Source organism: Leptopilina boulardi, unplaced genomic scaffold (genome assembly GCF_019393585.1).
Source record: "Leptopilina boulardi isolate dan_hultmark-lab unplaced genomic scaffold, ZJU_Lbou_2.1 LbouV2_229, whole genome shotgun sequence".
Taxonomy (NCBI): Eukaryota; Metazoa; Arthropoda; class Insecta; order Hymenoptera; family Figitidae; genus Leptopilina; species Leptopilina boulardi.
Genome location: NW_026137784.1, coordinates 652502 through 663739, shown reverse-complemented (window position 1 = coordinate 663739; position 11238 = coordinate 652502). Strand labels below are relative to the sequence as shown.

The following is an 11238-nucleotide window of genomic DNA, read 5'->3' as shown; positions in this document are numbered from 1 at the left end:
TAAAACTTACGAAATAACACATGTCCAGTATTTTATTTGTGAGTAAACTTGCATTTTGTAGGGAGAAAAAAAAAAAAATGTTATGTGAAACAGAATTTTTGACGGAATGTTAAATTAAAATATTTGAAATCACATTTGTACCTGTCTTGCTTTTAAATAGAATTTTATGTCCCGAAAATATTTATGTGACAAGAAAAAATTAAAAGCGAGCCTATATGTTATAATAAAGCGAATTATTTACGACTCATTACTTAAAATTAAGATCTCGTAATTGAATTGAAATTGAATCAGTTCGTTTTTTTTTTTTTTTATTTTTTTTTTTAATTATTAGACACAAATCACTAAGGGAATAATTTATTTTTGCTCACATTTTTAAAAAATTTTAATTCTAATTATCGTAATATTGTAAAATATTAACGGAGAAGACGACTTTTCATTGTCAAAAAAAAAGAGTTTATTATATCCAAAAAAAAAAAGTGAAAAATAAATGCTGTACATAATTTACATTTGTCCTTTCTTGTTCTTTAATTTCCCCTCCCCAAAAAAAATTAAGTTTTTAAAAAACTCATTTAAAAATTTACTTACGTCGATTTTTTTTTCTAATCAATTTGACAGTCTGTAATTTGTTTTTCAAAAAGTTCAGCGGGCTCATAAGTTTGAAAACTGAAACCGGATCTCAAAAATGAACTTGGATTTATAACATGACATTGTGAAAATTCTGTTTTGTACGCGGGAAATGAATCAGCGACAACAATAAGATCTGGAGTGGGAAAAAGTTGTAGTGCATGATCGTATTTCCAATAAATTGGCATCGCTTGAAGATTCAATGGAACCAAATGTGATTGACTAATTATCGATTTTGCGTACTGAAAATAAAAATTCATTTTTTTTATTTAATCTAAATCTAATTTAATTAATAAAGAGAGAAAAAAAAACTTACGTGTTCATAAACATTATCAGTGTCAAGAAATTTGAGAGTATTTCTACAAAGTTTTGTTAAAATATCTTCTCTAAAAATGACAATTTCCTTAGTACAATATTGAATTCTACATGGATTTGTAGCAAGATGTACATGAGATATACGTTTAATAAAATCGGCGACAATTGATTTTGGTAATGGTGCTCTTGGCAAAATTTTCGGTGCACCAAGATCAAATGGACCGGGAACTAATACAAAATTTGTCATTTCCATTATACCATGATGCTGTGTTATTATATCGGCGAGATTTTTAAAACCATCTTTCAATTTTTGTACACTCGTTGCATTTGGTGGAAAACTGAGAAAATTGCCAAATAATATTATTGCAATTGGTGGTGAATCAGAGAAACCATTTAATATCTCTTTAAATTTCTCAAGAACACGAATATCATCGATCCAAAAATCAGATAAAAAAATAAACATATCCTTGTAAAGAATTTCATGTTCATGTAATTTTTCAGATGATTTTAATGATGTTGGATGTAAACCACCAAATGTATTGACAGTACCAAATGATATTCGAGAATTTTCCGATGGCTCCGACGGTGGAAATCCAATTTTTTCCACTTTAAATATATTATCCGAATAATTACCGCTTGCAATTACAATTGAACCTTCCATAATGAGACTTGTCTGAAAATCGTAAAATCGGAGTTAAGGAAAATAAAATGTTCAAATCATTTTTTTAACAAATTAATTATAAATATAAAAAGGATATTGCATTTCTAAGATCCAATTTAACGTTTCCATAATTGTCCTCTAAATAAAATTCACCCTCGGTGAGTTGCGATAAAAGGCCAATTACATAAACATTGTCAGTTTTTGATTCACTAAGTAAATTTTCAATTGGTACCAATTCTAATTTTCCATCATTGGATTCACCGAATTTAGAATTTTTAAAATGATCGTGCCTTAATGTTCGATGATAAAGTAAATCAAGTCGATCTTTAAATATAAGTGATTTGTATTCAGCGTCTGGATATAAATCATTGTCAATTTTTTTTAATACAAATTTTCTTCTACCAATATCGTATTGTACTTTAGGAATGTCAAAGGAATTTATGACATTAAAAATTGTTTCCGTATCTTTTAATGAAGTTGTTGGTCGTACATAATCATTAAATGCAAGGATAATGTGTTCTTTTTGAACATTTGGTGTTTTTAATGTTTGTGTTAATAATTGTTCTATAATTCCAGTGAGAAATTGATCTCTTTCACCTTCTGGTATACCTCTTGTTATTTGTCTCGCAACATAGCCACTTAAACTTCTAATAACAAAATTACTTTTTATTATAAAATATAAATAAAAATTGACATTTAAATTAAAATTACTTAAATTTAAAACTACTTTAAATTTGTAATACAAAATTAAAAAATTTACTCACTTTGTTATAGTTAATCCATACAATGAAAACATTGTTTGCACTTCTTTTGTAAAAACATCATTCGACATGATTAATTTCTTCTTTAATAGAATATATATAATTTAAACTTTTTTAGAATGAGAAAAATAATATAATAGCTTGTTCGAAATTTTGCGTCTTTTTTTTGAGGTTAATGAAAACAATCTTGCATTCCCTCCAAATTTGTTTGACAGCTGTGAAAAATAAACATGTCCGACCATATTCCAATATAAACAATTAATTTTCACATTACTTATAATATTTATATTTCAATATTATATTTTATAATATTACTCAGTAATAATTAAAAATTATTAAATATATAATAATAAATTAAATAATTGATTTTAAATTATATTTCCTAGCTTCTATAATTTAAAAAAAAATACAGATGTCACTACTGGTATTTTCCAATTTTGAAAATTAATAAGTATTTCCAAAACCTGTTAGAGAAAAAATACAATTGTTTTAAATAATAAACAATTTTTATAATAGAATTGTTTTTCTAGTCTTTTTTTTAATATTTCCGAGAGAACAAAATGTAATAATAAATAAAAGTAATTAACTTTTTTAAATTTACAAATTGTTTTTCTTCTATTGGTAATACTTAATTTTTTTATGTGAACAATGTTGGTAGCACTGTATTAGTATGTCAGCCATTGTTGATTTTAGTGGAAATGGTAAATCGCAGTTCATCGTTTTATCAAAATTATAATATAATAAATGACGGAGGCAAATGAAGAAATAAACGAAATTTTAAACGTTGAAGATATGCACACTATGACAGAACTTGGTACAAGTGTACCAGCTTTTCTTGGGAAACTATGGAAGCTGGTCGAGGATCCCGAAACCGACGACCTTATTTGTTGGGCTCCAGTGAGTAACATCCATTTATTTTCGTTTATTATACTATATATATATATCTTGTTCACTAATAAAAATAGTTTTGTTTTTCAATTCCTTTAATATACAAAAAAAAAAATAGCCAATCAAATATTTACATAATAAACGTATTTTTTTTTAAATGCACAATTTCATGTTGGGTTCTAAACATTCTTACAGTTTTTAAATATTATACAAAAACAAACGTGGGGGGAACGATTTGTAAGCAATGCCATACTTACAATAGTAATAAATTAAAAATTTAGAATTCTTAAATTATTAATTGATCAATTTATTGACACTTTTTTACGTCATGTCAAAATTTCAATAATTATGCAAGAATAAAAATTAATTTTTCTTTCTGAAATTAGAATTGTTAAAAAAATTAAAATTGTCTATTGTACATTTTTAGTTATTATTATATTGTTGATGAGTTTTATAAGAGATTTTCCGTTTTATAATATTCTGTGAAACTGTTATATCAATAATTGTGTTTATTTTATACAGTTATATGATAATCAATGAACAGGTAAATTGTAACACCATGAATCGATTCTATTGAATAATTTATAATCACAAAAAAGTTGAAATAACATTGACAATAAATAAAATGATTTTTATTTAGAAATTATAGATGAAAATTGATTTTATTTAAAAATTTAAAAAAAAAAAAGCAAATTTCTTTGAAATAATATTATTTACCGAAAAAGAATTTGTTTAAAAAATAAATAATTTTTTTTTTCTTTAGAAAAAGTGAAAAACTTCCCGCATTAAAATATTTTCCACATGACCCGCATATTTATCAAAATTATTTTATTGTTTTATACTTAGAAAATGTATTTTAAAAATGTTTTTTTTGTTATTCTGGACCTACACTCGCTCTTCAATCCCGCATTTAAACTATAAAAAAAATACGACCACTTTGAGAATAAACAAGTTCATAAAATTCTTCTTTAAATTAAATTAAGTAGAATAAAATTTGATATATTCATGAATTTTATATAATTTTGTAAATTAAATTTCTATTTTACAAATTTAAAAAAAAATTTCCTTATCATGAATTATTATTATTATCTTATTTCAAATTTATAAATTGTATAAAATTTATAATTTGCCTAAATTCGAAATTCTTTATAAAAAGAGAACAAAATTATATTAAAGTATTCATCACGTGACGTCAATATATAAATGAAGAGTTCAATGTTCAGAATAAATGCAAAATACCTAAAAAAAGGAAGTTTCGAAAAATAAAAAATGATTTCTAAACAAATTTTTGGATTTATGTTAAATTTTGCTAAACTATTTTTTTTTTACTTTTTCTTCAGAATGGAAGAAGTTTTTTTATTAGGAATCAAGCACAATTTGCTAGAGAACTTCTTCCTCACTATTATAAGCATAATAATATGGCCAGTTTCGTGAGGCAATTAAATATGTGTAAGTAAATTGAATAAAATTTTAATGTTAATTCAATATGTTAATTTAAATTCGAAAATATACGAAATTAATTTACTTACATTTTCAGATGGATTTCATAAGAAAGTTTCAGTTGAATTAGGTGGCTTGAAATGTGACCGAGATGAAATGGAATTTGCCCATCAATATTTCTGTAAAGGACATCCTTATTTGTTAGATCACATTAAGAGAAAAGTAAATTTATTTTATTGAATAATTTTAAAAAATAAGAACTTTTCAAAAAAAATTTTTATTTAAAATTTTCAAATTATTTTTAAATTAATTGAAAAAAAATGAATTTAGATTGCAACAGCAAAAATTCAAGATGCCTCGCAAACACCAATAAAACCAGAATTAATGAATAAAATGTTGACGGAAGTAAGAAGCATGAGAGGACGTCAAGAACATTTAGATTCAAAACTTGGAGCAATGAAACGAGAGAATGAGGCTCTTTGGAGGGAACTTGCAGTTTTGCGACAAAAACATTTGAAACAACAACAAATTGTTAATAAATTAATACATTTTTTGGTGACATTAGTACAACCATCCAGAAGTGGTGGTCTTTCCGTTAAAAGGCGGTATCCACTTATGATTGATGATTCTAATAGACAGCGAAGCAAACAAAGTAAAATTAATAGGGTAATTAATTTATGTAATATTATATATCTTAATTTGTATTTGTTTTTATTAAAATTTGAAAATAAAATTATATATTTAATTTTGATTTATTTAAATTGATAAATATATTCAGATTCTTTATTTCAGGCTCAAGCATCACCGGCTGGACCAGTTATTCACGAGCTAGATGCTTCGGAACCTGATTTAGACTCACAATATATAGTCGATGAGTTAGTATATTATATATATATATTTTTAATTAATTTTTTTAAAATTTTAATTGAATTTTCCTTTTTCAGAATATTAGAAAATCAACTTGATCCAACAATTCAAAGTCCCCAGTACTCAAATCAACCAATTATCGATGAAGACGCCTCTGAAGTTTTAAATTTGGTGGAATCAGTTGACATGCCTGAAAATATTCAATACATTTCTCAAGAGAAAGGAAATTCAAAAACGAACAAATCTAAAGGCAAAAAGAAGTAAGTTTTACTTTTTAACATGTTCACATTTTCATTTTTTTCCCTTTTTTTTTTTTTTAATATTTCAATTGAATTTTCCTGAAATGCATGCTTCGTTAAATATTTTTTAAAAGCAAAAGCAGTTTGAGTAAACAAAAGAGTGTTTAATAAATAAAAATTAATTATTTTTTTTTTTTTTTTGGTAATTATTTTATAATTCCATTTAAACATTACCAGGAGGAAAAACAACGTGCCTATCAAAATTCTTATACCATCGATGAAGAAGGGAGAAAAATCCAGGTTATTAATTCATTTATACAATCGTTCGGTTGTGGTGTTTTAAAATTTGTTCCATTTAGTTTTTTTTTAATGTTTAGAAAAAAAAAGTTTCTGCATGAATATTGTTACAATTATTAAAATATTACTTTCTTTTTATTTTTAGTCGATAAATTTTCTCAAGCTTTTGCTTTTATTAATTTCAATCTTGCTTTTCATAATTGCATGTTATGTATCACACCAATATCCCTTGAATTTTTATTTTTAAGAGAATGATTTGAAAAAAATTAATTGAATTTGTTTTGGTATTTCTTTAGTAAATATTAAAAATCCATATTAAAAACTGACAGGAAAGGAAATTCATTTTTAAAAAAATTATTTCCCTCTTTTTTTTCTAGGGAAGAAACAATAATGTTAGAAATTCCTGAGGAGATAGAAGAACAATCAGCTTTTGATAAAAAATCAAAATCAATACCACTCGCGACAGTTCGAAGTTCAAAACTTGCAGCGATGGCAGCAAATCTTAATTCCGATCAAGATGTTGAATTAAATCAAGAATTATGTGATGATATTGGCGATTTAGAAGCAGCCGATGTGCATATTGTTCATGATCCTGATATGCAACTTGACGATATTTTAATTATTCCAGAAATGTTAAATGAAGATAACATTAAAAATGATGAAAATAATGTTCTCAATAGTGTCATGAATAATAACAGTAAGAATACAAATAATTCTGATTCTGTTAATAATACAAATTTTAATGAATTATCATCAAGAGAAAGGGATGAATTAATTTTTACCAACAATGACAATTTGGAATTAGAAAAAAATAATTCACAAAATGGAGCGAGTACAAGTACATCATCAAATAATTTATCACTTAGTTGCATTAATCCACCTGAAGCTGATGGAGTGTGCAGGTTAGGTTCATCACAGTAAGTGTAATCAGTTCATGTGATTAAAAATCCATTTGTGAGCCTGGATAATTTTCCTTTGATGGACCATTTGATTCTTTTTTTAAAAATACGTGATATTAAGGGAATTTAAAAATTTTCAAATTAAGAAATTATTTAATTTAAAGTTTTTATATTTTATTACCCTCCTTTTAAGGTTTTTTTTTTTTTAAAGGCACTTTTATTAAATTTAAAAAATTTTTCTAACAAATTAACATTTTCAATTAATCTTTAATTTATCGTAAATCGTGAGAATTATTTTTTAAAAATTGTAAATTTATTTTTTTAATTTAGGCAACAAGTTGATGATCACTTGGATAATGTGCAGAGTGAACTTGACAATTTACGTGACATTTTAAGAGGGGAAGGTTACAGTATTGATGCTAATACTTTACTCGGCGTACGTAATTTTTAATCTTATTTAATTGAAATTTTTGTTTAAATTTGAATGAATTCTATTTTTTTTCCAGTTATTTGGAAATGAAGATCCAATGTCATATGGAATTCCCATGAATCCTGATTTAAATCCAAATGGTAATCGTGATAAGGAAGATGAACTCAATAGTAAGAATAAAGTTTTTAAATTTTCTAGAATTTTTTCTTTTTAGTTATATTTTGAAAAAAATTATTTTTTTTCATTTTTAGACACAAATAATGGAAATAGAGGAGAACTTATGGCGTATAATCCATCAACATTATTGGATTTTGATGATGTTTTTATGAATGAAAATACATCACAAGATTTTGCTACAGATTCTGAAAATTTCTCCACTGATCCATTGGAATTGGAAAGTAAGAATGCGATTCTTGATTCACTCATCTCGGCAAATAATAATAACGATCAGGCATCGAAATAGATTTTTTTTTTCTTTTTGGTGAGCCATTATCATTTTTCAATTGTTAATTTTTTTGTTTTTTAATTTCTATTTTTTCAGTTAGCTGATTTGTGATTATTTCATGGTAAAAAAAATTTTTTAATACCAATTTATTTATAAATATGAGGTTTTTTTTTAACATCCACGTTAGTTTTACTTTTTTTTCTACATTTACTTGAAAAATTAAGTTAAAAAGAAAAATTGTAAATAGCAGACTTTTGTTTGGATTTATATATTAATTTAAAAAAAAAAAATTAATCCAAATTTCTTAGAGGCGTGCTAGTGTCTTATCACCTGTATCTACGTTGAAACGTTTTATATAGGGTAGAAATTTTTCTACATTGTAAGCTGTCTGAAGCATGCAATAATTTCGTAAATTTTATTTTTTTGTAATAAAGTTGTGATATAAAAAAGTAATTAATATTTGTCAGAGATAAATAAAAATTGATATGTGTAGATAAATATCAATTTGATATTTTCACTATTTTAACATTGTCCTTTTTAAATTTAAAAAAAAATCTATTAGTTTTTTTTTGAAAAATTTATTGAAAAGTAATTTTTTTTTAAATAAGGGTCAATAAATAGTAAAAATTTTTGACGAAAATATCATTTATATTCTGTTGCATTTCTTTTTTAACTCTTTAACACAGTACTGTCACCTGGTTTTATACAAATTTTATTTAAAAATATATAAAAGAAGTGCCAAGTATTTACATAACACTGTCACTTATTAGTTATAAATTGTTTATATATATTGTTCGGTTTTGTTTTGTTGGCCACAGGCCAATGGCTCATTTCTCTTTGGAGATTGAGTGGCAAGGATTGAAAAACAACAGATTCCTTTCTGGACGGCGTACTTGAGATCGATGATGATGGACCAAGACGTAAACTTGCCATTTCATTGCTTGGCGATTCTCGATGTGATTCCCTTAGCCAAACTTCGAGTTTTGTTTTTTTTGGCGATGGTTCCGCTTCACTTGGCAAATCCTCGTCATTGTCAATTGCAAGTTTTGAACTGTTAATTGAATCAGAACTAATTGATAGTAAACTATTTTCCAAATTTGGAAGTGAACAATCGGAAGCATCATTACTGTCTTGATTTGTACTCATTGGCGAACCAACTTTTGTATCGAGAATTCCCTCATCTGAACTAATATCAAGGACGGATTGTACGGCGACTTGTTTTCTAAGAAATGACGTGATGCTACTTCGTCCTGAGGAACGTTCTTGAAATTTTGTAAACGCCACACCAAGGAGTGTTAAATGAAATGGTTTTGTAACATCAACTGCACGATGAAAGAGTTTCATTAAAAGTGCAAGCATTTTTGTATGATCGTAGACGCCATTTTTTGTTAATGGTAAAATATGTTGTGGTAATGCACACTGTCGTGTTTCTCTTTTTCCCGAATTTGGTTTATTCATATCGTGTTTACGTACTGTTAATTTCATTGCCACGGGAATTCTACCGTCCTCAGTTGCAAGTTCAGTTAATCTTCGTAATAATGCACCAAGTCGTGATTCAACTTCATCGACAAGTGAAATATTTTTCACACCATCCTCAAGGCCAATTGATTGTGGTTTACTCGATGGCTTCACCGCTGAATCATCAATTCCCTCGGCCCAGTCTTTTAATTTTCTCGCCATATCTTTGCCAATTTTTAATTCCAATTTATCCAATTGAATTTTCCTCAAGTCCTCAATTGTTGTAATGTTGTTCATCTGAAAAATTGTTTATTTAAAAAAATTCAATTTTTATAATTAAAGGAAAAAAAATTGCTATTTACCTGTAAAAGTTCTGTCATTTTTTGTCCAACACCGGGAATTTTTGAAACAGGTCCCATTGAAGTGAGTAAAGAAGAAGCAGCAAATGGATAAATTAAAGTCTGTCCATTTGGTTTATTAATGCTTCCTCCAAGTTTTGCTAATAATTTATTATGGGCAATTCCAGCACTGCATGTAAGTCCAAGTTCTTTGAATATCTTCAGTCTAATATCAGTGATTATTCTTGAGGCAGCTAATAATCTCACATGGCATCCACAAGGACATTCTTCATCTGGTTCACCGAAAAAATTTTCATTTCCCAATAAATCAGATTCTCGTGGATAATTATTTTTTTCAATAAGCAATGTCACATCAATAAAGTATTCATCGAGTCCCAATCTCTCGACAAATGGAGTATATCGTTGTAAAATTTCAAAAATTTTCGTCGATATTTGACGATACCTTGTCAAATCCTCGCCTTTTATTAAAATTAATCCTGGACAAAGTGAAAGTGCCTCTTGTATTGACATACATTTTTTTATACCAAATTGTCGAGCAAGATAATTACTTGTTACAACTAAATTTTTCTGTTGAACTCCAAGTGGTTTATCTTTATGCTCAGGATGTTGAATCATTTCCACTTGGGCATAATAGCAATCCATATCCACATGAATTATAGATCGTGGATGCTCTATAAATCCATCTTCGACAATATCCATTGACATTATAATGCGTATTTACAAACAAAAAAAAAAAAACAGTTATTTTAAAATTTATCGAATATTTCTCTTTTCTTACTTTTCAAATCAGAAATTATACATATTCAAATGAAACAAAAAAAAAATGATGCGATCAACTTTCTCTTATCGTTTCACCAAAAGAAAATTATTGAAATGGGGTTATAAACTGTATCTGTTTGTTGGTAAACACAATGCCTTTTGCGATGCAAAAATTTTCGCGGGATTTTCCAATGACACTTGTCACGTGCTGTGTCCACTTGTCGATTCATGCATTATCGTGATTTTGAATGTTTAATTAGTTTCCAAATCAAGCAAAAATTTAACAATGGAATCGCACAAGTGTTAAAGAAAGATACAAAGTGTCACATTAATTACATTCACAAAAATATTGTTATTAAATCACTAAACCACTTTTTTTTTCCCAATGTGAAAAACTTAAACAAAATAATTGTACGAATAATATTTCTTTGAAATAATTCTTGATTTATTGGAATTTCCCAAAATAGATGATACGTTTGATAGAACTAGGTTAGGTTGTTCTGTCACAAAAAATGATAGTGTCATTTCACAATAATTGATCTTAATTAACGAAATATTTTCATTGAAATAAAAAGAGTGCTTTCTATTGTATTGAAAACTTTAAAGATTTCACTGTATTTTAAATGAAAAAGGATTCACTTTTGTTTATTAAGATGAAAAATATTGAAACAATCTAATTCTTTTGGCAGCCATTGCGTGACTGAAAACTGAGCGAAAACTCTCAGTATGACCAATAACTTAAAATTAAAATGATTATTTTCTCTTTGGTATTTTCCTAATTAAATTAATAATTAAC

The 11238-nt window shown here is 26.5% G+C and overlaps 3 protein-coding genes across 5 annotated transcripts; 1 reads left to right on the top strand and 2 right to left on the bottom strand.

The window, feature by feature from the left end:
- Window positions 1-442: 442 nt before the first annotated feature.
- On the bottom strand, window positions 443-2690 carry LOC127280146 (DNA polymerase epsilon subunit 2). Its single transcript, XM_051302999.1, has 4 exons — window positions 2365-2690; window positions 1698-2247; window positions 941-1621; window positions 443-866 (listed from the first exon to the last, which is right to left on the bottom strand). The coding sequence occupies exons 1-4, from the start codon at window positions 2430-2432 to the stop codon at window positions 600-602; spliced, it is 1566 nt and encodes a 521-aa protein (XP_051158956.1). The 5' UTR covers window positions 2433-2690; the 3' UTR covers window positions 443-599.
- A 324-nt stretch (window positions 2691-3014) lies between these two features.
- LOC127280139 (heat shock factor protein 1) lies at window positions 3015-8370 on the top strand. Of its 3 annotated transcripts, none has more exons than XM_051302984.1 (11): window positions 3015-3258; window positions 4590-4698; window positions 4787-4911; window positions 5020-5355; window positions 5482-5564; window positions 5634-5816; window positions 6033-6095; window positions 6470-6994; window positions 7322-7427; window positions 7498-7591; window positions 7673-8370. In XM_051302984.1, exons 1-11 carry the CDS (start codon window positions 3106-3108, stop codon window positions 7882-7884), a joined length of 1989 nt encoding a protein of 662 aa, XP_051158941.1. In that variant the 5' UTR covers window positions 3015-3105; the 3' UTR covers window positions 7885-8370. The 3 variants fall into 3 exon arrangements, with proteins under 3 accessions (XP_051158941.1, XP_051158940.1, XP_051158942.1); XM_051302983.1 differs by having other exon boundaries at window positions 6470-7009; XM_051302985.1 differs by lacking the exon at window positions 6033-6095 and having other exon boundaries at window positions 6470-7009.
- Window positions 8371-8493: 123 nt separating this feature from the next.
- Window positions 8494-11150, bottom strand: LOC127280140 (DNA polymerase iota). Its single transcript, XM_051302986.1, has 2 exons — window positions 9687-11150; window positions 8494-9621 (listed from the first exon to the last, which is right to left on the bottom strand). The coding sequence occupies exons 1-2, from the start codon at window positions 10386-10388 to the stop codon at window positions 8626-8628; spliced, it is 1698 nt and encodes a 565-aa protein (XP_051158943.1). The 5' UTR covers window positions 10389-11150; the 3' UTR covers window positions 8494-8625.
- Between the last annotated feature and the right edge of the window lie 88 nt (window positions 11151-11238).

Bases quoted from the DNA above. Each gene is read 5' to 3' on its own strand.
- LOC127280146 (XM_051302999.1), bottom strand. From the start codon at position 2,432: ATGTCGAATGATGTTTTTACAAAAGAAGTGCAAACAATGTTTTCATTG. The intron at 1,622-1,697 runs ATATCCTTTTTA...CTCCGATTTTAC, and splicing joins AATTGGATCTTAGAAATGCA to GATTTTCAGACAAGTCTCAT. The intron at 867-940 runs GTAAGTTTTTTT...TTTTATTTTCAG, and splicing joins CTGATAATGTTTATGAACAC to TACGCAAAATCGATAATTAG.
- LOC127280140 (XM_051302986.1), bottom strand. From the start codon at position 10,388: ATGTCAATGGATATTGTCGAAGATGGATTTATAGAGCATCCACGATCT. The intron at 9,622-9,686 runs GTAAATAGCAAT...ACAATTTTTCAG, and splicing joins AAATGACAGAACTTTTACAG to ATGAACAACATTACAACAAT.
- LOC127280139 (XM_051302983.1), top strand. From the start codon at position 3,106: ATGACGGAGGCAAATGAAGAAATAAACGAAATTTTAAACGTTGAAGAT. The intron at 5,565-5,633 runs GTTAGTATATTA...TTCCTTTTTCAG, and splicing joins TCACAATATATAGTCGATGA to AATATTAGAAAATCAACTTG. The intron at 7,592-7,672 runs GTAAGAATAAAG...TTTCATTTTTAG, and splicing joins TAAGGAAGATGAACTCAATA to ACACAAATAATGGAAATAGA.